General features: G+C 36.6%; 1 protein-coding gene and 2 long non-coding RNA genes across 13 annotated transcripts in view; 1 reads left to right on the top strand and 2 right to left on the bottom strand.

Moving 5' to 3' along the window:
• phldb1a (pleckstrin homology-like domain, family B, member 1a) overlaps nucleotides 1-16,670 on the top strand; it is a 77,231-nt gene extending 60,561 nt beyond the window's left edge. For 7 of the 10 annotated variants that reach the window (NM_001443100.1, NM_001443097.1, NM_001443101.1 and 4 more), the window contains 7 exon segments: nucleotides 963-1,032; nucleotides 1,188-1,407; nucleotides 3,952-4,042; nucleotides 4,413-4,559; nucleotides 8,981-9,200; nucleotides 14,224-14,309; nucleotides 14,586-16,670. In NM_001443100.1, coding sequence (NP_001430029.1) covers nucleotides 963-1,032; nucleotides 1,188-1,407; nucleotides 3,952-4,042; nucleotides 4,413-4,559; nucleotides 8,981-9,200; nucleotides 14,224-14,309; nucleotides 14,586-14,726 — 975 coding nt within the window. In that variant the 3' untranslated portion in view covers nucleotides 14,727-16,670. 10 annotated transcript variants of the gene reach the window in all.
• LOC147844009 (uncharacterized) lies at nucleotides 11,107-14,224 on the bottom strand. Of its 2 annotated transcripts, none has more exons than XR_015491290.1 (3): nucleotides 13,265-14,224; nucleotides 12,249-13,158; nucleotides 11,107-11,625 (listed from the first exon to the last, which is right to left on the bottom strand). It is a non-coding gene; the product is annotated as an uncharacterized LOC147844009 (long non-coding RNA). The 2 variants fall into 2 exon arrangements; XR_015491289.1 differs by having other exon boundaries at nucleotides 11,364-11,539; nucleotides 12,230-13,158.
• Nucleotides 16,671-20,294: 3,624 nt separating the features above from the next.
• LOC147844008 (uncharacterized) lies at nucleotides 20,295-23,311 on the bottom strand. Its single transcript, XR_015491291.1, has 2 exons — nucleotides 21,638-23,311; nucleotides 20,295-20,788 (listed from the first exon to the last, which is right to left on the bottom strand). It is a non-coding gene; the product is annotated as an uncharacterized LOC147844008 (long non-coding RNA).
• Nucleotides 23,312-23,315: the final 4 nt, after the last annotated feature.

The following is a 23,315-nucleotide window of genomic DNA, read 5'->3' as shown; positions in this document are numbered from 1 at the left end:
TTACAGCGGCTTGACAGATAAATATGAATACATCCTTGTTTGGACGTAAATGCAACAACATACTGTTAACTCTGAAAGCTATGCATGCAATCGATCAATTTTAACGATTAAAAATACGTACAGATTGTGGCTCACAATCCACAGTTTCTGCTATTATGGTTAAAGCTGCTTCTTCTTTGAGGAGTTTTTAGCCGAATCCAGCACTGAACTAAGAGAGATTGTGAAAGCTTTCCTTTGTCAAATGCTAGAGCTTTATTTTTTATAATTCTCTGGAACATAATTCAAATTCAACTGTAAGCACTTTGAATCATGTACTTTGGAAGCCCAAATACAGAAACAAAAGAAGCTCTGTAGAAATAGCAGCGTTTGGATGGCATGTTAGCTTTCTCTGCTACATTACAGCATTACAGCGTCTCTGGCCACGCCTTTTCGCTGCATACGGTATATGCGCGTGGTGAATGTGCGTACCCTGAAGCATTTGTGATCCCACTAGCCTTAATGTATTTTTTTGGACTGCCCAAATGGTGTTTAAGCAGCGTTAAGCTAACTCTGTAAAAGACAAGGTCTCCCTTTGCATTGAACTTTAAGCGTCTTACATTCAGAGATGTTGTTTATGTTCACACAGCTACATCACACATAAACTAAAGTTAAAGATATCGTAGTGGACCACCCCTTTAAAAAAGGTCTATGTTTAAGTACTGTTCCACAGTTTGTTTGTTTTTGTACAGTCTGTCTTGTTATAATCTATTTTGATTCCACATGAAGTAAAACAACAATTAATCTTATTGTAAAGACAAAGTTGATGTATAATGATTAATCCTTCAACTATTTAATTGCTCAGTGTGTCTTGTACTCGGACAGAACAATGAACAATGTATAGCCTACACAAATAAACCAGCGTGTGATCCTTTATATCTGTCAATGTGTCACTTTCTATTTACCTCTTTCCAATTTCTCTTCAGAGTCTCCCAGATCTGTCTCCTGCTTATTTGGACATAGACTCCAAGAGACAGCTGGATCTACAGAGCAGAGGTAGCCCATCGCTCATATCATGACTTCGTAAACAGCATGCGTTGAATAATTTAACATTGTTTGGCTAACACAGTTACATCTAATCTAAAGGGTGGTTATAGACATACTGTACCGTCTGGGGTTTTTATCGATCTGCTCTGGGTGTGTTTCTTCAGGGCTCTATACATGTGATGATTCCAGAATCAGGCCTACGGATTCTAAACTGAGCCACTGGGGGGCACCACCTTCAGGAGCACCCATGGTCCACCACTCCATTCTGCACCACCAGGCACCCCCAGCTGGAGAGTCCACATATGACACCCTGAGTCTGGAGAGCTCCGACAGCGTGGAGACCAGCGTATCGACTGGAAACAACTCCGCTTGTTCTCCCGAAAGGTGAGACGCTGGCCTTTTTTCTGCCTCCACTCCCTTAACAATGGGTCACGCTGCCCAGTTTCCCCATCAATGTTTTTTTCATCGTCTTACCAAAGTAGTTGCCGAGTTGTTTCCATGACAACACATGCGTCCACACAAAGAGACGTGCCATTCTTCTCGTCTTCAAAGTTTGGCCTTGTCCCGAGGCAGAACAAGCACACAATGTCATTTTAAAGTATGTGCTTCTTGGAGCCATGGAGGCTTCAGGTGTTTCGTCAGATGTCGAAGTCATCAAAAGACGTTCTCTTGAAGCTGCCCTACTTTTCAAGATCCATAGTCTGGACTAGAATCTTTCAGCGTGCATTCTTACATATATGGCTTCCATGTTTCAGCAGTTTTAAATTCTCACAGCCCTCCTCACCCTCAGTCAACCTCTTCCTTTGAGGTGGTGAAAGAGGCCCATTGAAAAAGCATGTAGGTTGTGAAATAAAGAAAAGAGAAATCACAACCTCCTTGACACAGCGGGAAAGAGCATAATGTCTTTTTTAAGAGGGTGCTAGTGACAAAAACATGGTTGCCTAGAGCCTGAGCAGAATAAAACATTCAAAAGGAAGAAAGGAAAAAAACTTACTTCAGCAAAGTGTATTTTTATTTTTAAATTCTGACCAATTTTCAGTGTAATTAATTGACATTTTCTAAAAAAAAAAAATTTAAATATAAAAAAATTCAAATTAGAGCTCTGAATTAGCTTTAGTTTTTTTTTTTTTTTTAACAAAATGTTACCAAGTATGTATTTATTTCAGCTACTGTATTTCTAAACAAATAAATGCTGTGATAAGCTCACTTTTCAAGACACATTTTTCAAATTCAAGTATATATATATTTATACAACAGTTCTGTCTGGTTCTTGAATCTGATTGGCTGATAGCCATGCGATATTCTGCAAATAACAGCACTCGTACAGGCTCTTAACCCTTCACCCTTGTCTATTACTCCGCCCACATAAAAGCACTCTTAGCATAAGCATCACTTTACAGTTTGGCAAATGTTGCTGCTGTTGGACAACATAATGTACTTTTGAGGCATTTTAGGTGAAAATGTAGTTGTTTAGATTGCAACTATACAGTTTATTTATAAGGATAGTGCCTATGTGGTTTAACAGAGCAAGTACAATACAAGTAAGAGACTCCAATGCAGTTGAAGTCAAAGCTTTTAGACCTCCTTTGATATTTCTATTCTAATAAGTGGTTTAACAGAGCAAGTACAGTTTTCACAGTATTTTCTAGTATATTTTCCTTCTGGAGAAAATCTTTTTTTTTTCGTTTGGCTGTAGTAAAGAATAATAATGTAACAAATTAAAAAAACTGCTAATAATGGCATTTTTATTAGCCCCCATAACAAATTATTTTACTCATCACTGTTGTCCAGTAAGATGCTTAAATAACCTAACCTGCCTAGTTACTTAATTACCCCAGTTAAGGCTTTAAAATGCACTTTAATCTGAATACTAATATCTTGTAAAGTAATTAGTAAAATATAATGTACTGTCATTGTGGCAAAGAAAAAAAAAGTTATTAGTGTTAAAACTTATGTTTAAAAATGTTTTGAACAAAATTCATTCATTCATTTTCTTTCGGCTTAGTTCCTTTATTCATCAGGGGTTGCTACAGCAGAAGTAATTGCCAACTTATCCAGCATATGCCCTTCCAGCTGAAACCCATTACTGGGAAACATCCAAAACTATTGCTTAACTCAATGCCTGTGACCCTGGCGTGATTTGAACAAGCATCTTTCCGATCTGGAGTCAGACGTGCTACCGTTGTGCCATAAGGTCATTTCAGCAGTCATTGTTGAACAAAATCTCTCCGTTTAAGAAATAGTTGAAAAAGGATTATAATTTTGCACGCTGAAAAATGATGTTTGATCAAACTACTCATTTAAAATAAGCGGAAACAACACAATTCTTGAATTTGTTTTTTTTAAGTTGGTTTATGATCTATCAACTTAAAATTATTAATAAGTTAACTTAAGTCCTTGATGTCCTAACACAAATCGATTGTGTGGAACCCATCATTTTTATAATTGTGTCTTCAAGTGTCTGTGTGTGTATATACACTAGTCTCACAGACCACAGTCTTTTTATTGTGAAATCAAATTAAATCACTTTTATTGTCACATCATCAGCAGAACATGTGCTATGACGAGTGAAAAGCTTAGGAAATTGTGTGTACATCTAGCACGAAAAACGACAAAAATACAAGTAAAACACACAAAACACAACAAAGATTGCTGGGAGCTCGCAACACGGCGGCCATGCTCGACACCATCTTGATTTCGATTGTGTAATTATTTTTAACAGCATTTTACTAATATCTTGTGAGGTCAGTTCACCTATTAGATAACTTATGATTTGTTGTTACTATTCTATGTTATTTTCTATAGAACTCACTCAGTATGTTATGAACGACTGCAGCTGTGGTCTGTCTAGAGTAAGCAGTCAGGATCAGTGTCGTCTTCTGCCGCTAGAAACTCCTCAGCAACAGTAATGCTGTGTTTCTCCCTCAGCAGCAACGGACTGGCAGGACTGAGACTGGAGGAGATGGAGAAGATGCTGAAGGAGGCCCAGCAGGAGAAAGCCAGACTGGTGGAAAGTCGAGTGAGCGCCATTAAACTTTAATTGTCTGTGAAATATAATCTATCCCTCTCCCTGTCTCCCATATAAAAGAGATCTTTTTCATGAATTTAAAAAGGAAGCCCCTGGTCCCTTTGGCATTACTGCATTAAAGATTGTTTCTTACCTACAAAGAGTGATAGACATGAAAGGCTGGATCTTAACAAGCTCTCCGACAGTAATACTCGCTCTGACAATCTCTTGCTGAATGATTTTTTCATGCATCCCCAGTCACTCCGCGCTGTGTATTTTATGTATTTGTATGTGTTTTTTTCCCTATTGTCTATTAAAGCGTCTCTCACGATACATTTGAAGCCCCTCTGTGTCCTAATCTGTCCGCCTGTCTTTATGTCAGGAGAGGGAAGTCCAGGCAAGAAAGCAGATGCTGGAGGCTGAGAGACGGAGGAGAGAGGAGGTGGAGAGGAGGCTGCTGGATGAAACCGCTCACAGACAGAGGCTCGTGGAGGAAGAGGTCAAGATGAGGGAGAAACAGTGTTCTCAGGTCAGTACTTCTGGGCGGTACCTCAATGATCTGATCTCAGGTCTTAGTAATAGAGACGATCTCAAAACATAAAGCATTCCCCAGTCAGAAAGAAAAGGGACAATACTTAATAATAATAAGACTTTCATTAATAAGTCATTAATAAACATTAATATTTATAATTGTTATGTTTTATAGATCAGTAGTTCATGTACATTCATATATATATTCATATATGTATGTATATGTATATATGGGTCAGGGATGTTGTCCTCGGGTTACTTAAATATACATCAAAGAGGTAAATAAAACTAAGAAAAATATCTTGAACATGGTGTACTTCTTGTCAGTGGCTCATGTTTTTTTTTTGCCAAAAACAATGGAAAATCAATGAAAGGTCACATTTTTTTGCAGACAAGCATAATTTGTAATTTCTCCACAAAATAATCAAAAACATTCTAGAATTTTACTAATTTATCTCTAACTTTATTGAATTTGTGATTCTTTTTTTTTTTTTTTTACAAGAATACAGATATTGTGTGTGTAATGTTCGTGCAAAATGTGTCATCTTTGTCTCACAGAAGTGGTAAATGTCTTGGAAATACAGTAGACAACATTTGAAGATGACCAAAAAAGTTTATCAAAACTGTCCTAAGACACTTAATGGGTGTCGTTCAGTTGTTTAAGGACAACTTTGAAAGATCCAAATGTTGATGACTTTATACATTCACCGGCCACTTTATTAGGTATACCTTACTAGTACCGGGTTGGACCCCATTTTGCTTTTAGAACTGCCTTAATCCTTCATGACATAAATTTAACAAGGTACTGGAAATATTCCTCAGAGATTTTGGTCCATATTGACATGATGGCATCACGCAGTTGCTGCAGATTTGTCGGCTGCACATCCATGATGCGAATCTCCTGTTCCCCCACATCCCAGAAATCGAGACTCATCAGACCAGGCAACGTTTTTCCAATCTTCTATTGTCCAGTTTTGGTGAGCCTGTGTGAATTGTAGCCTTAGTTTCCTCTTCTTAGCTGACTGGAGCGGCAGCTGGTGTGGTCTTCTTCTTTTGTAGCCCATCAGCTTCAAGGTTAGATATGTTGTGTGTTCAGAGATGCTCTTCTGCATACCTCGGTTGTAACGAGTGGTTATTTGAATTACTGTTGCCTTTCTATCAGCTGGAACCAGTCTGGCCATTCTCCTCTGACCTCTGGCATCAACAAGGCATTTGCACCCACAGAACTGCCTCTCACTGGATATTTTCTATTTTTCAGACCATTCTCTATAAACCCTAGATATGGTTGTGCATGAAAATCCCAGTAGATCAGCAGTTTTTGAAATACTCAGACCAGCCCGTCTGGCACCAACAAACATGCCACGTTCAAAGTCAAATCTTAAATCACCTTTATTCCCCATACTGATGCTCGGTTTGAACTGCAGCAGATCGTCTTGACCATGTCTACAGGCCTAAATGCATTGAGTTGCTGCCATGTGATTGGCTGATTAGAAAGTTGCGTTAACAAGCAGTTGGACAGGTGTATCTAATAAAGTGACCTACTGAAGTGGCCAGTTAAACTGAGCAAGACATAACCAACATGCAGAAAGTCAGCACCTCTAATTTTTTACATTTATAAATGGGCTGATTAGCAAAATATATTGTATATAATAGAAAGTATCATTACGCCGGTATCAAACAATATACAGTAGTACAGCAAAAAAGCTTATTTTAACATGTATATTAACCAAATAATTAGTCAATTGCTTTATTATACATGTGTTCAGAATAAATATATGTTTTAAAGAAATAAATAGCAGGTAACATGTAAAAGTCTCATCAGTAAATATTAATCCAGTGAAATCAACTGTGAGAAAAAGCCATATTATAGTTATTATTATAAAGTAAAAAAAATACAATAGGACTCAGATTATATTGTGTTATAAGTCATTAACTAAGAAATTAAAATGACCAAAGATGAATAAATGCACTTGTAGTTGTCATTACACTGACTTTAGTTAAATGAACTGATGTTAAATGGAGAATTACGGTACAGAGTTATCAAACAAAAGACCTGTAGTCACAGAAATTCTAATATAGACGAGATTAACATCTGAAAATAAATCACTTATTCAGTCTGTTCATTATCACAGCATATGGAATATCGGCACGTTTAAGCATCATTATGTTGGTGCTATAAATAGAGGCGTTTGAATGTAAGCAGAGTGTAGTAATGCTGCGCACACACTAGAACAGACAGTTTCAGTGTTTGTGTACAACTCTGAACGCAGCGGTGTGCTTCTCTGGAGCCGCTCGGGGGTCACTGAATGTTTTGAGTTGCTCTTTAAAAGTCTTTATGAGGTCACTGGCTCAGCTTGACTGGGCAGACGGGAGGCATGAATGCACAGAGAGCAGCTCCGCACAGCAGGAGGACGAAGGGAGACGCGCAGACAGATGGTGAAAGCGAGACAGCAGAATCTAGAGGCAGGGAAGGGCAGCCCGCGAGGACAGCGGCGCTTAAACACAGAAATAAGTGACATAAGCAAAACAATGGATTGAGAACGGCATGCTTTTTCTCTGCTTAAATCAACCATCTTCATTGTGATGAAAGAGACTATCATGTTCTGTTCTGATTGATAAACTAACTATCATGTCATGTTTCTCTAAAAATATTGGAAGCACTGATAAGGAAATTGTGACAGATATACATTTGAAGTCAGAATTATTAGCCCCCCTAAATTATTAGCCCCCCTGTTTATTTTTTCGCCAATTTCTGTTTAATGGAGAGAATATTTTTTTCAACACATTTCTAAACATAATAGTTTTAATAACTCATTTCTAATAACTGATTTATTTTATCTTTGCCATGATGACAGTAAATAATATTTGACTAGATATTTTTGAAGACACTTCTATACAGCTTAAAGTGACATTAAAGACTTAACAAGGTTAATTAGGTTAACTCGGCAGGTTAGTGTAATTAGGCAATTTATTGTGTAAGGATGGTTTGGTCTGTAGACTATTGAAAAAATAAAGCTTAAGGGGGCTAATAATTTTGACCTTAACATGGCTTCTAAAAACATTTAAACTGCTTTTATTCTAGCCGAAATAAAACAAATAAGACTTTCTCCAGATGAAAAAATATTATCAGACATACTGTGAAAATTACCTTGCTCTGTTAAACATCAATTGGGAAATATTTAAATAAGACAAAAAAATGCCAACGGGGGGTCTTATTATTATTATTTATATAATAAATAAATTATATAAGTCTTATTATTAATTCTGACTTCAATTGTATGTACAGAAATGGTGGTGTATATATACATTTTCAATAAGGTTGTATTAGTTTATTTTAGTCAATGCATTTACTAACAAGAAAAAAAAACTATAAACAATAATTTAATTACAGTATTTGCTCAGGTTGGGTAATAAAAATACTGGTGTTCATTGTTTACAATGATGTTATTGTTTAATTATAAATAATAAATGCTTTACAAGTATTCAACCTAGGCTCATTCTGAAAATGTTGCCCTATATACATTTCTGGAGATCGTCAATTATGTAGCCAGAGCTACGCATGGCTGCACTTCATTTTTGAAACGAACGCTACGGGGCAGTATGATGTCGTTCCTTTTCTCGCTAACCAGCTGACCGCCTATCTACATGTAGACGGCTTCCCTGTTGTAACCAGTTTATCCAGTAGCTCGCCATGTACATCTGCGGACTTGAGATGCAGAGAGGAGTTAACCACGACAAGGGTTCAAGTTTTGCAATGAATGGTTCTAGAAAGCAGGTAAGACAAAAACGGTAATGGAAAACAAAAATGAACAAGTAAATAACAGGGTGAGAGAGAGTGTGGTAAAATCTGAAAACATGGTAAAAATCAGGCAAGGGCTTTTCTTTTTCTGGATTGCTTGGTTGGATTTAGGGAAGTGGTTGGGCGGGTCAAACTGTGCTTTTAAAACACTATTGGTTGGGTTTAGGGAAGAAGAATGGTGGGTCAGTCGATCGGTCAGTCATTCTGTCAGTCAGAGAACAGCAGCCTCTGGTGGATTTACGTGAGAAGAGCAGGCACGAATGGCACTTGCGAGGGAAATTTGAGATCTCAAAAATAAACGAAAAAGCCTACACAGCGGCCTCTGGTGGATTCGTGAAAACAAAAACTGTAAAAAAACGTATATTTGTCACTCTCCAGAAATGTTTATAGCGGTACGTGTTCAGAATGAGCCTGGGTTAAAAAAAACAGCACACATCTGAAACAGATGGAATAATCTATAATCTATTGGTTGATATTTTAACAGTCCATACTGATATGGCTACATATATATTGTTGCATCTCTGATATTGCTACTGTGTGTGTCTGAATATACAGGTAGATATTTACAGGTAGATGTAAATATTTGTGATGGCAGCTAATCTGCGTTCTGTCTTCCTCAGGCTCGGCCAATGACACGGTACCTGCCGATCCGAAAAGAGGAGTTTGACCTGCGTTCACATGTTGAGTCATCAGGCCACAGCGTGGACACGTGTGCTTATGTCATTGTTACAGAGAAGATGTGTAAGGGTCACCTCGTCAAGATGGGAGGCAAGATCAAATCCTGGAAAAAACGCTGGTTTGTCTTCGATCGACTTAAAAGGACCTTTTCTTATTATGTTGGTAAGACAGTATCTAATCTGAATTCTTTTTTTAAAAGAACTTTATTTTTTTACGAGTTTAATTTTTTCATGAGTTGAAATGTGTCCTGAATGATTAATAATTTTCTTTCTGAGAAAAAGTTGTTGAGGTTTTACTATGGTTTAAAAAAGACCCACTACAGTCTAACAGTAGATTATGTACCAAAAGATCTTGTTCGGTAAATTTAGAACAAGAATCATTTAATGACATTTGATTACAGTGGAGAACAAAAATACCAATTATTGATCTTTATTCTGCCACTACCCTTAAAAAAAGCATGTTGTATTATTTCCTGTAATATTCTTTCTTCTTCAGAAAGTCTTTTATGTTTTATTTTAGCTATAATAAAAAAAAAATTAAAACCATTTTAAGGTCAAAATTATGTGGCCCTTTAAGCTATTTTTTTAAGTCTACAGACCAAACCATAATTTTATACAATAACTTGCCTAATTACCCTAACCTACCTAGTTAACCTAATTAACCTAGTTTAGCCTTTAAATGTCACTTTAAGCTGTACAGAAGTGTCTTGAAAAATATCTAGTCAAATATTATTTACTGTCATCATGGCAAAGATAAGAGAAATTGGTTATTAAAGCTATTTAGAAATGTGTTTTGGCAAAAATATACAACAATTCAGGGCTAATAATGTATGAGGGCTAATAATTAAGACTGTATATATTTATTCATTAATTTTCCTTTGACTTAGTCCCTGATTTTTTTCCCTGCTGTGGAAGTCAATGACTATCAGTTTCTGACATTTTTACAAAAATATAAAAGTGTTGAAGAGAAAAAAATCTAAATAAGTAATCTCATTGTGGTTAAATTGCCAATTTTTTATCTCGTAAATAGTATTTGATCGCATTCATAATTTCTTTTTGGGTAGGGAGACAGCATTATTATATTTTTAATTGCGATAGAGGACATTTTAGCACATTTAATGTTGTTTTGTTTATATTTATGTATAATATATCTTAAGGAAAAGGTCACCACAGCAGAATGAACCCCTTATATATTTTAAGTACAAGTCAGAACAAGAGTCTGTGTGTTTTTTTTTTCATTAATATATTAGTTATGCTTAATGACAATGTTATTGTCTGTAACACCAGTATCTTCGCTCAACCTACCTATTTACTCCCCTTTTAAATATACTAAACCTGTCCCTAAACTAAACCAATGCATTCTTTGGCAATACAATGTAAACAACAAGTTTCGAGACACCTAAAAAAACACCTGATAAGAAAAAATTACTACTTCTAAATCTTAATTTATTTTCTGACAAAGTGATAGTGATTTATTTTTAAATGTAAATAAGAGAACGTGTTTGTTTCTATTTTTTGCCAACTGCATAATATTTAATAACAACTTACCTAACAAACAGAAGAAATAGAAATAAACAAACAAACCAAAAGCATTTGACGGCACTGACAAAGTGGCATGTTCTAGAGAAACGTTTTATCTCTGTTCGCTCGATTTCCGATCATCCTGTCTTTTTTCTCTCTCTCAGATGTTCTCTCTCTCTCTCTCTTTCTCTCACATACACTTTTGCTCGTGTGTGTAGCCTTTTCACCCTCTCGCTCCCCGTGTTAGTAGTGATGATGATGATGGTGATGATGATGATGAAATAAACTGCAAGACTTTCTCCAGCCCGGCATTTGTGAAGGATGGGGGTGTAGATTTACCCCTGGCTCAGTTCTGAGTAACAATACTGCTCCTCCAACTCTTCAAAAACATCAAACACAAAAACAATTTAGCCCATTACTAAGCACATTTGTGTAACGAGCACAACATTTAAAAGGGGAGCTAACAAGTGTCGATGGTCAGCGCAGGTGAAAGAGGCTCGCCGGTGGCTGAAGGGCTTCAAAAACAATGCTCGTTTCAGCCCATTGGAGATGTTGAATCAATCTGCAGAGAGGAGTTAATTCACGCTAAGTAGCGAGAAGGGAAGTCTGTCGGAGGAGCCGTTGGCAGTGGGTGGCAGACTGTGCTAAATTGAGACAGACAGTGCTTTTAGGTGAATCGCTCTGTGTGCTACAATTCACTTCTGCTCGGTGAGCTTGTTCAATCCCTCCGGCAAAGCTTTCAAAAAGCTGTGTTTTTTTTTTTTCTTTTTTTATTCCAATATCTTTCATAGAGTGATTTATTGCTGGGAAGTAAAACAAATCACAGCAGACTCATTGCATAATGCAAATAAACCACAAATGGGAAATGGCAAGTGTAATAACATGTAGCTTAATGCCTAATAAAGCTGATTTGATTCTGTCTCTTCATTCCTAGCAAGGTTACAGGTAAACATAATCAAACGTAATTAATAAAGAAACAAACTAATACACATGACATAACATAACCAAATTTAACTTTAAATTCAAAATAGAAAAATGAAAACTAATTCCAGCTTTTTGGTTTTCATCTGCTCAGCATATACAGTTGAAGTCAGAATTATTTGCCCCCTTTGATATATATTATAACCCCTTTGATTTTTTTTTTTCTTCTTTTTAAAATATTTCCCAAATGATGTTTAACAGAGCAAGGACATTTTCACAGTATGTTTGATAATATTTTTTCTTCTGCAGAAAGTCTTATTTGTTTTATTTCGGCTAGAATAAAAGCAGTTTTTAATTTTTAAACACCATTTTAGGTTCAAAATTATCAGCCCCTTTTAGCTATATATTTTCTCGACTGTCTAGAGAACAAACCATCGTTATACAATAACTTAATAACCTAATTATACAATAACCTAATTACAATTACCTGCCTAGGTAACCTAATTAACCTAGTTAAGCCTTTAAATGTCACTTTAAGCTGAATAGAAGTGTCTTGAAAAATATCTATATTTAATATTTTATATCTATATAAATATTATTTACTGTCATCATGGCAAAGAGAAAATAAATCAGTTATTAGAGATGAGTTATTAAAACTATTATGATCAGAAATGTGTTGAGAAAAAAAATCTCTCCATTAAACAGAAATTGGGGAAAAAATAAACAAGCGGTCCAATAATTCAGGGGGGCTAATAATTATGACTTCAACTGTATAAGTAGACCCCTCACAAATCTATATATTTTTTAATACATATGTTTAATAGGAAGCTATACTATTCTGTATTTGTGCATACACATTAGATTAGTCAGTGCTGAAGCCAAATCTGAAGCTTATCTAACAAAATAACTTATCATAATGGTCCAAAACCTAGTACACCCAGTTGTATATGTTAGAGAAAAATATTAAATACAAATTTAAAAAAGAGGAAAAATCAAAAGAAGCAAAAAAAGAAAAATGAAAACATTTTGTAGTTTGTAATGGTTTTTTTTTTTTGCATTATTTTACTTGAATTTAATTGTATTTTCTTTCAATTTCTTAATATGTTTGGTGACTAAAATATTATTTTAATAAATATATAGTTTTAATAAATCATTTTCAATTTGTGGTGAACTCAGTTATCCTGTGCACTGTATATGTAAATGAAAACTGTATATAACTTTTGTTTTTAAGCTAGGTGTGAAGTAAATGTTTCTTAGTCAGTTTACTTTGTGTAAAACTAAAATAAAAAAGAATAATACCCAAAAAGCTAAGCTAATAAAATACAAAGTAATAAAATAATCTAAAGCTAACATAATAAAAATGAAAAAAATGGAATTTAGTCTAGTATTTCTTTTACTTGACATACAAATGTTAACTGAAATAATATATTAAACCTTAATGTAATTATTTTGTTTTAACTAGTTGCCAGGAAGATATTTATCACTTTGTTTACTTTATGCATTAAATCCATAAAATAATAAAATATAGTTATTTAAAAAGAATAAAAATGATAAAATCACATGACAAAATCAGTAAAACAAATCAAATGAAAGTAAAAATGGATCAAATATAATAAAAAACTAAACTGTTTATAAAACCTAACGATTCAAGATACTCTAAATGAAAAAGAACACTAATACTAATGTTCCAGTTACTATGACCATTTATGTGAAGCTGCTTTGACACAATCTACATTGTAAAAGCGCTATATAAATAAAGCTGAATTGAATTGAATTGAATAATACATAACATTTTACAACTGAAATAAAATAGAAGTAGGGTTATTACAGTCAATTCAAAGTAACTTTTATTCTTTCTGTTAATTTCTAGCAGGGTTACAGGTAAACTCCATTGAACTTAATTAATAAAGAAACAAACAAACATCCATCAAAAAAAATTCTAACTTTAAATTCAAAATAGAAAAATGGAAACTAATTCCAGCTTATCGGTTTTCATCTGAAATGTATACAAATGTAAAATAAAAACTGTATATGACCTTCATTTGTTTACTTAGTGTAAAACTAAAATGAAAATTAATAGTACTCATTAATAGTACTAATAGTAAAATATAACCTAATAAAATACATAATACAAATGGCAAAAATGCTATTTATGCTATTTGATAAATGATATTTATTAAAAAAAGAAATCTTTTTTTTTTTACTTAATTGCAAACTGAAATAGTATTTATAAAACTGGTAATTATTTATTTAAAATGGTTGCCAATGATATATTACTTAGTGATCACTTGTTTTATGCATTAAAATGCGTTAAACTATAAAAAAAAAATCGCCATTTAAAAAAGAATAAAAATGACAAAATCAGTAAAACTTAAAATCAAATTAAAGTAAAAATGGTGAAATATAATAAAAACTAAACTGTTTTTTAAAATCGAATGATACAAGATAGAAAGAGAACACTGATTCAAAACATTTTTCAACTGAAATAAAATAGAAATAGGGTTATACTGTATAAATCTGCAAAAATATTTTAAAGTCTACTATTTCTTATTTAGTTTTAACTTCATATATTAAAAACCAATCACTAAATACTCTGTAGACATTTTTTTAAATCTAATAAAATAACTCAAATTCAAATGATAAAATAAAATCAAACTTTTAAAGGATCTCAGTGATTCTAAAACAACATGTTTCTCAGTTTTTCCTCACGTGTGTGTTTTTTTTTTTTTTTTTGTCATTCTCAGATAAACACGAGACCAAACTGAAGGGTGTCATCTACTTCCAGGCCATAGAAGAGGTGTATTACGATCACCTGCGCAGCGCCACGAAGGTAAAAACCGAAAAGCCCTCCTGTTTACCATCAACAGCTCCAGCTCGCACTCCAGCAGCGACTCTGGTGAAAGTTTAAACAGACAGGCGTCTCTTCATAAAGAGAATTTCTTACAGCACAAGCCAAAAGAGATCAAAGCAGCTTCATGTTCATGTACATTTCGTCATGCTTTCTTTTTTTTCCCACTTCAGCGACATGCCTTCCCCCCCCCTGCCCTGCTGTTCTCCATCTTCTCGCACTTTAACACACACTTTATCTTTTTTTCTGCCCCTACAGAGTCCGAATCCTTCGCTGACCTTCTGCGTGAAGACTCATGATCGACTTTATTTCATGGTGGCTCCGTCTCCAGAGGCCATGCGCATCTGGATGGACGTCATAGTAACAGGTGCTGAAGGCTACACACAGTTTATGACCTGAAGGAGCCATCAGCTATGAGAGACATATACAAATTGCCAAAAAAAGCCAGCACTGATAGATTTCTGTCATCGTGACTAGAGAAGAACTGAACTCAGGCTGGTTGGATGACTGGTTATTGTTCCAATGATGGTCAGATTTTACAAAAAAAGGTATTATATAAATATATATAAAGAGAGGGAGAGAGTTTCTCTGTATTGTAATACAGAGGTTGTTACAGAACTTGCAGTATTTTATGGCATTTGAAATCATACGCTCTACTTTTTTAGTATCTCTATAGTTTATGGTGCCAAGTCTTCAAGTGTATATACATCATTTTATCAACAACACACACATTTAATTTTAGTCCTAAATTTAGGGATAGTTCACCCAAAATGAAAGTTCTCTCTTCGTTTGTCCTTTGAAGAATGTGAGAAATCAGTCGCTCTTGACTTTTAATGTACTTTTTTCCCTGCTGTGGAGGTCAACAGACATGTTTCCATCCACTTATTTTTATGTGTATTTTGGATATGCGCATAAAAATGGTTGATGAAAACAGCAAGATGCGCATACATTTTGCGCATAAAAAAGTATGCGCATAACTGAGTAGGTTAAATGTTTTGCTTGATAGGAAAAGATGCGCGTAAACTGCGATGGAAACTCTTCTACCGAATAAATTCCAGTTTGCGCATTAAAAAAAGTCATGTGATTTTGTTGTAAGAGATCATGTGATGATAAAATTGTTTGTGAATGAACAAAACAGTCGGCTGAGCACACTGTAAAATATCTGAAATGTTATTTTGGTCATTTTCTTTTCGACTTAATCCCTTTATTAATCTGGGGTCGCCACAGCAGAGTGATCCACCAACTGGTTCGAGGTCGCTGGTTCGAGCCTCGGCTGGGTCAGCTGCCATTTTTGTGTAGAGTTTGCATGTTCTCCCCGTGTTTGCGTTGGTTTGTGTGTGTGTGTGTGTGTGTGTGTGTGTGTGTGTGTGTGTGTGTGTGTGTGTGTGTGTGGGGGTGTGTGTGGGTGTGTGAATGGAAGTGCATGGATGTTTCTCAGTGATGAGTTGCAGCTGGAAGGGCATCTGTTGCGTAAAACATATGCTGGATAAGTTGGATGTTCATTCTGCTGTGGTGACCCCAGATTAATAAAGGGACTAAGCCAAAAAGAAAATGAATGAATGAATGAATGAAAGGTTGATTAAACATAAACCAATTACGTTATCCCATATAAAACCCTCAAGAATTATATTGAAAGAGCTCATTATAAATAAGTCATTTGAGTTTCTTTAAAACATATTTTTGTGTTGAAGAGAAAAATTAATCTCATTACATTTTGAAGGTTGAGTAAACTGAATAAATTGTCAATTTTTTAGGTGAACTGTCCCTAAATAGTATTTGATAGCATTCATATGATCTTTTTTTAGGTAGGGATGCAGCGTTATTATATTTTTAATTGCTAAAGAGGACATTTGAGCTCATTTGATGTTGTTTATATATGTATAATATGTCTTTTTGCTGCAGAGATTAAGGAAGTGGCTCAGGTGCTCAGACATGTATCTAAAAATGCTTTGCCTGCTGCCTGTTTTGTAATTTTATCATGCAAGATTATTCGGTAGGGGACCATTGCAGTAAATATTTTTTCATTATCTTGGTACTTTTGTACCGACAGGTATTGTCTTGCCAAAGCTTCAACCATGTTGTTGTACTCTGATTTGCACATCTTTTGTTTCAGGGTTTTAAAACGTGTGGATGTGCCACTATAACTAGATATTTTGTGTATTGTGCTATGCAGATTATCGATATCCTCTTGGACGACGTGTAAGTTAACAAGAAGGAACTTGTGAAATTTTGATAATTTTGGTGTTACAACACTAACAGTGCATTTCGATACAGTATATTAACTTCTTTTTGACAGAAACAAGTAGCGTATAGTCTGAGGCAAATAAAAAACGTCTAACAAAATGTTTGTTTTCTTGTGCTCATACAGGCTAGTTGTAATATTTTTCTCCAGTTAATCATTTTTAGGATTTTTGTTGTTGTTTTTTAAAAGCCAGTTATAATGACTGCACAATATCTAGCCATTTACACTATTATCACCACACCAAATTTGATAAGACCTAAATATACAGAAATACTTTATATTAAAAATTACAATATAAAATATAAGATGCATGATATTTCATAGCAATTTTTTTATACCTGATATGTTGATATTCAGGTGGCACAGACCACTCTAACCAGTGCTGCATTTGCCTAACAGACAAAACATAACTGGCGAATCAGATTTATGGCATCAGCAGGGCAGTTCCGCATGCATGTAGTGTGAGGGTTCAGTTAAAATGACTCTTCTCAGTAACAACAACACTTTAAAAGCCAGACATCAGTTACATCTGTGACTACCTGTTAATGGACAGGGAAATTCCCAAGACAGACACACGCAATAAACAATTACACTTAAAACAACACTGACGTTTTTATACTTCAACAAAGAAACGTATGTGTTTATGTATGCGTGTATTTCAGTAAAACACTTCACATTATATTAATCTATGACTGATTAATGTATAAAGTGTGAAGCGCTGGCCGAGGAAGCTGTTGTTGTCCCCCGTGTGGCCGGTAGAGGGCGCGCCCCGTCACGTCTCGCCGCTCAGCGCGTTCTGCTGCTCCAGATGCGCGGGGCTGGATCTGCGTCTCCGCTCTGTGTTCTGCCGAGGCCCCGGGGCCCTGAGCTTGTTTTCTTCTCTGTCTCGCACCCAGTCATTACCATAACAGTTAAATGCAACCACAAATGTCATCAGCGTTATAATGATGCCATCTGTCTACACCAGCAGAAGCTCACCAATTAATTCATCACTTGATCTTAATTCATCTCACTTTAAAATTAAGCAACATAAAAGCAATAGGAACTAACCTAAGGAACTAACCTAAGGAAGAAAATAAATGCTAATTGTGAACAACAACTACAAAAACTAAACAAGGATGTCGCTTTTAGTTCAAAAATGTGATGTGTAAACAACCAGAAGAGACGCTAATTAAACTTATAAGATGTTTTGGGTTTCAAAGAGCAGCAGAAGTCTCGCGTATCAAAGTAAGAAGGGGAGGTTTACGGCGTGAAATCACCGGGGACTGAGCTGACATGATCAACTGTTGAGATATTTGAGGGGAGCCACTCGGGAATCAAGAGCCCTTCACTTTGAAGCCGTGATCAGCCGACCTAATCCAGCCATGAGAACCAGCGGCCCTTCACAACACGAGCTCCGCGAGCTCCCGCACCCACCCACCCGCACACACTTACACACACACACTTGAGCTTTCTGTGTTTACAAACGCAAACCACTCAGTCGTAAATAGTAACCATTCAAAAAAAATTAAGAATACATGAGAGGGGAAACACACAAAACCCCTCCTTGAGTTTGTCCTTGAGTGGCTCGTGTTTGAGACGCAGCTCAAACACAGCAGCGTCCCGCGGGAAGCACGAGACAAATGCACTTTCTCAAAATCAAACAACTTCAACGCAGCCCGGCGCTCCCGAAGGAGCACTCGGTGGAATGACTGCGTTAGTTCATCCTATGCAACATGGGTTATTAGACACCTATATCTTGCCAGTTTGTTTTTTCTAAAAAGGACATGTATGGGGAAGGGGGGTCGCCAAACCCCTTGAAACCTGTTGAAAGGTTATCCAATTTCCCACATTACGTGCTTCAGTGGGCAATGAAATAATTAAAAGTCATTTTGCTGAGCCTAAAGTAGATCAGAGGATCTAAACAATAGGTGAAGGCCCCTAACTGATAATCTAAAGTACACCTTTTAGAGCTCATCTAAGACATACCGCCCACTTTTTTAGGTACACCTTACTAGTAACCACCCTTTTGTCTTTAGAACTGCTTCAATCATTGAAGGCATAGATTTAACAAGGCACTGGAAATATTTCTCAGAGATTTTGGTCCATATTGACATGATAGCATCACAGTTCCTGCAGATTTGCCATCTGCACATCCATGATGCCAATCTTCCGTTCAAACACATCCATAGGTGCTCTATTGAATTGAACTCTGGTGACTGTGGAGGCCATTTGAGTACAGTGAACTCGTTGTCATGTTCAAGAAACCAGTCTGAAAAGATTTGTGCTTTATGAAATGGTGTGTTATCCTACTGGAAGTAGCCATCAGAAGATGGATACACTGTGGTCGTAAAGGGATGAACATGGTCTGCAACAATACTCAGGTAGGCTGTGGTGTTGACACGATGCTCAATTGGTACTAATGTGGCCAAAGTGTGCCAAGAAAATATCCGTCACACCATTACACCACCACCACCAGCCTGAACCATTAATACAAGGCAGGATGGATCATTGCTTTCATGTTGTTGATGCCAAATTCTAACCCTATACCATCTGAATGTCGCAGCAGAAATTGAGACTTCTCACACGAGGCAACATTTTTCCTATCTTCTATTGTCCAGTTTTGGTGAGCCTGTGTGAATTGTAGCCTCAGTTTCTTGTTCTTAGCGGACAGGAGTGGCATCTGGTGTGATCTTCTGCTGCTGTAGCCCATCCGCCTCAACCATGCCATATCCAAAGTCCCTTAAATCCCCATTTCTTCCTCATTCTGATGCTCGGTTTGAATTGTAAGATCATCCTATCCATGTCTAAATGCATTGGTTTGCTGCCATGTGATTGGCTGATTAATAATTTGTGTTGACGAGCAGTTGGACAGGTGTACCTAATAAAGTGAGTGTATGTTATTAAAATATTTTTGCTTCTTGTAATGGTTGTTTTGTCTTATTTAAATCATTTTAAACGATAGTTTAACCAAATGAAATCCTTGCTGTTCATTTACTCAGCGTATTTTCATTTCTTAAGTACATTTAAGCAGATTCTTAGCAGAAACTATACTTGATGATAGAAAAACAGGCTCTTGTACTTATTATTACTGTTTTTATTTTATTTTACACTTTTTGTTTGGTGTATCTCTTGTTTGTTTAAAATCAAAATGTTTAATAAAAAAATAATAAAAATAAAAACAACAGGCTCAGGTGAAATGATCTTCCCCATGCAGACCATCATGCATTGTTCCAATCCCCTGAGACCTTGGTTCGTCTTCAGAACACAAATTAAGAACTTTAAGAGCTTTTCTGACATAAACATCAATGTGTGTGAGATGTTCAACATTCTTTATAAAAAAAAAAACATGGACACTTTAAATGTGTCCATGTTTACCTACATCTTCTCTCACTGTTGAAACAATGAAGTCACATGGGATGTTTTGACAATGTTTTGGCTCCTTTACTGGACTTTGAACATCTCTGGACCATTGTTGTCTATGGAGGGACAAAGAGCTCTCGCATTTCCACTAAATATTTTGTGTTCTGAAGATTAATAAAGGTTTTAGTGAATTGCAACTACATGAGGGTAATTGATAACAGAATTTTCCCTTTTTTAGGTTAAAATAACCCTTTAAAAGTATTAGATTACTATAGCTTCTGTCAATTCAGGTATAAATAAAACAATAGTTCCGTGCAAGAAACACTGCTAATAACAACATTATTACCTGTAATCTACAGCTTTGACAAATGGTCCATGAAATGTGTGTTCATGACAGTCTGGAGCTCACGCGTCCTGTCGCATAATGACGAAATTGTGATTAAGTCATGTGCTGTGAGCTGACACTGTTTGTTTACAAGGCCAGTTGTCTATCAAAATAGTTATAGTGCTTATACTGATGCCTGAAACTTAATAAAATATGTTAATATGTCAAGTTAGCAGCTGACATATGAGTTTGAGCCTTTGCAAACATTAAAATGAAACAAAAAGACTTGTGGTCAAAATTGTAGTAAATATGCTCAGGACCTTTTAAATTTTGCACAGACCAGATGTTTTGGTTGTAACAACCATGATCATCAAGAGCCACAGGCATTCATTTTATTCTGCCTGTGTACAGTATGTAGTCTTCTTTTTATCCTCCTCTTTTGATTATCAATGTCTTGGTAGCCATTGACTTGTCTTTGAACCGCCAAGCACAACCCATCTACTGCTGTAAATCATATCCAGGCCCTATTGTGGTTCATCTCATAGATGTTTCCTGTTGGACCAAACCAAAAAAGTTATAGCTAGTGATCGAAACTGTAAATGATCTGATCACTCGTACAGGGGAATGAAAAAAAGACAACAATGAATTGAGAAGGAGATGGTGATGAAATTGTGATGTAACTGTTACTAATGTGTGCTATACATGAACTTGGCATGGTGCGTCTGCTCCCACTCCTTACTTATTCTCTGACTAACATACAGACTGCCTGAGGGGTGACTTTCATGGGGCCAAAACACAGTGAATGTAAAAAACAAACAAACATCACACACACAAAAATCACAAGATTTGCTTTTAAAAGTGTTTATCGATTTAAACTCTAAAACTGCATCTCGCGTTTGAATGAGCTTATTTTAATTGTTTCACATATGGACGGCAGGATTTATGGAGGGGAACAGATTTATCACTCCAACCAGCGTTTTTAATCCTCAAAAGCTGTGATTAATTAACTCCACGGCCTGGACCTACATCTCTATTTGCACCATCAGCTGTTTAAGGTGGAGAGGGAAAAAAATCTCAATACAAACAGAAACTCAAAGTATGATGGCCCAACAGCGGTGGAGCAGTCTGTGGCAGAAGTGCCAGTGTGTGTGTGTGTGTGTGTGTGTGTGTACTGCTGACTTTCTCTCACGCTTTGCGCAAACAGGGCGCCCCCACGGACCAATTAAGACACGGCGAGTTGGGAGAGTCAGCGCTTTCCTGGGAGAGATCCCACACTTCAACAACCATTATTATCTCAGTCTCTTCAACGTTACGACTGCGGTCACGAAGATTGCATCAGGCCTCACTTCTACAACTGCGAGGCTGAGCCGACTCACAAGAGGAATTACAGTATCACAGTACCTTCAGAAGCCCCTCTTTGATCCCGTCGCTCTCTGACTGCTCCTCGAGAAAGCAGGTGTCATCTTGGTTCACGCTGGGCTATTAAGTGTAAATAAAATCAATTTCTCCTCAGTCAAGGAAGACGTTAACCTTGTGCTAAAGCCACGGAATATATTTCCTCTGACAATTTCACAGCATTCTCTGTCGGTTGGCTTTCTCAGTGCTTTGTCAAATGTGCTTTTGAACGACCTAGCATAAAACATAAGGCTAACCCCTGTCGTGTAAAAAGCCACTTGTAGGCAGCAGCTCAACTTTTGTCATGTCGACTGTGAGGGGCTTGTCAATGAGAAGACGGTTAAGTTCAACAAAATTAAGCCACTTGTTGAGGCTGGGCTTTGTTAAAGGACTTTGGGCAACTTTTCAGGGACTGTCGTTTTTATCCAACAGAGACAAAACTGAAAAACACGGGCCGAAAGAGGGAGCGAGAGCGCTCGTTGCAAATCCCATGGCAACAGCAACCAGAAAACATGTCTAAAATAGGGGGCAGTGTTCGCTATTACTATAGCAACAGGAAGACATAGCTCCTTCAATCAGCTTTAGGATTTGCTGAGGGGAGAAAACAAAGCTCGATTCTTTGAAAAATCCGTTATTAACGGGAGTTAAACGGGATGTGCTTGCGCGTTTGAGGGTAATTTGTCTCGTCTCGCGGTGACCGCGCATGACTTGAATAGCTCAGCATTATGTGGCGCCAGCGGTTGACGAACAAAACATGATAAAACATCCCTCCTCACTCTCGCTGGATAGTGTTTGGGCTCTGTACAATTAAAACATCGTATCTCCCAAGAGTAGACACTGAAATGCTGATGTTAAAGTGGAAATAATGACGATAAGGATGCCACCTGTTACACAAACTAACTTACATTACAATATTCTGCATATGTAAACAGAGCTAGTTTAACGGGGATTTTAAATTTCTCCTTATTAATAAAGGTATCAGGAGACGTTTAAATACATGAATAAGTTAGCAACTTTGTTAACATAACCTGAGCTAAAGCATGTTTTCTACAACTAAGGTATTAACTTGTCAAGTTTAAATTTATATTACACGCTGTATTCACCCTCGAAGTGTGAATGAACACTGGGCAAAACTTACTCGACTGAACTGCAAAGTGCAGCATTTTAACACGGAAGCGTTCAAAACTCGTATCAGCAAATGCCACAATAAATGTTACAATGTTTTGTCAGTGAAGTTCCGTAAACTGCCCTTCCGTCACATGAAAGTTTAACCACTTTCAGAATTTGCTCTCGGGATGTTTACGTGAAACATGTGCACGGAGAGTGCAAAACTGAAGACCATTGGGAAGCAACGTTTCTCCAGCGCCAGCCAATGAGAAAGCACAACAGTTGTTCTCCAGCCAATCGCCGCGCGTCTGGATCGCTCCGTTCAGCGAATCTGCTGGCAGCTTGCAGCGCTGATGCAACTAACCTGCAACAACAGCCACGTATCTCCTGGGTAGCAGAAAGTGTTCTTCCTCGCTGGAAGAAATCAAGTAGTCCCTGTGAAACAATACATATTTGAACGTCTATGCGTGTTATGATATGAATATTTCATGTGTAACCAGATACTGCAACTGTACGATGAACATTCAAACTCTCGCGAACAGACGCGTGTTCCTCTCCCAGCCACAAAACTATGGTG

The sequence above is a fragment of the Danio rerio genome, chromosome 5 (assembly GCF_052040795.2).
Source record: "Danio rerio strain M-AB ecotype USA chromosome 5, GRCz13ab, whole genome shotgun sequence".
Classification (NCBI taxonomy): Eukaryota; Metazoa; Chordata; class Actinopteri; order Cypriniformes; family Danionidae; genus Danio; species Danio rerio.
The sequence above is the reverse complement of the archived record's forward strand: the minus strand, read 5'-3'. Positions and strand labels throughout refer to the sequence as shown.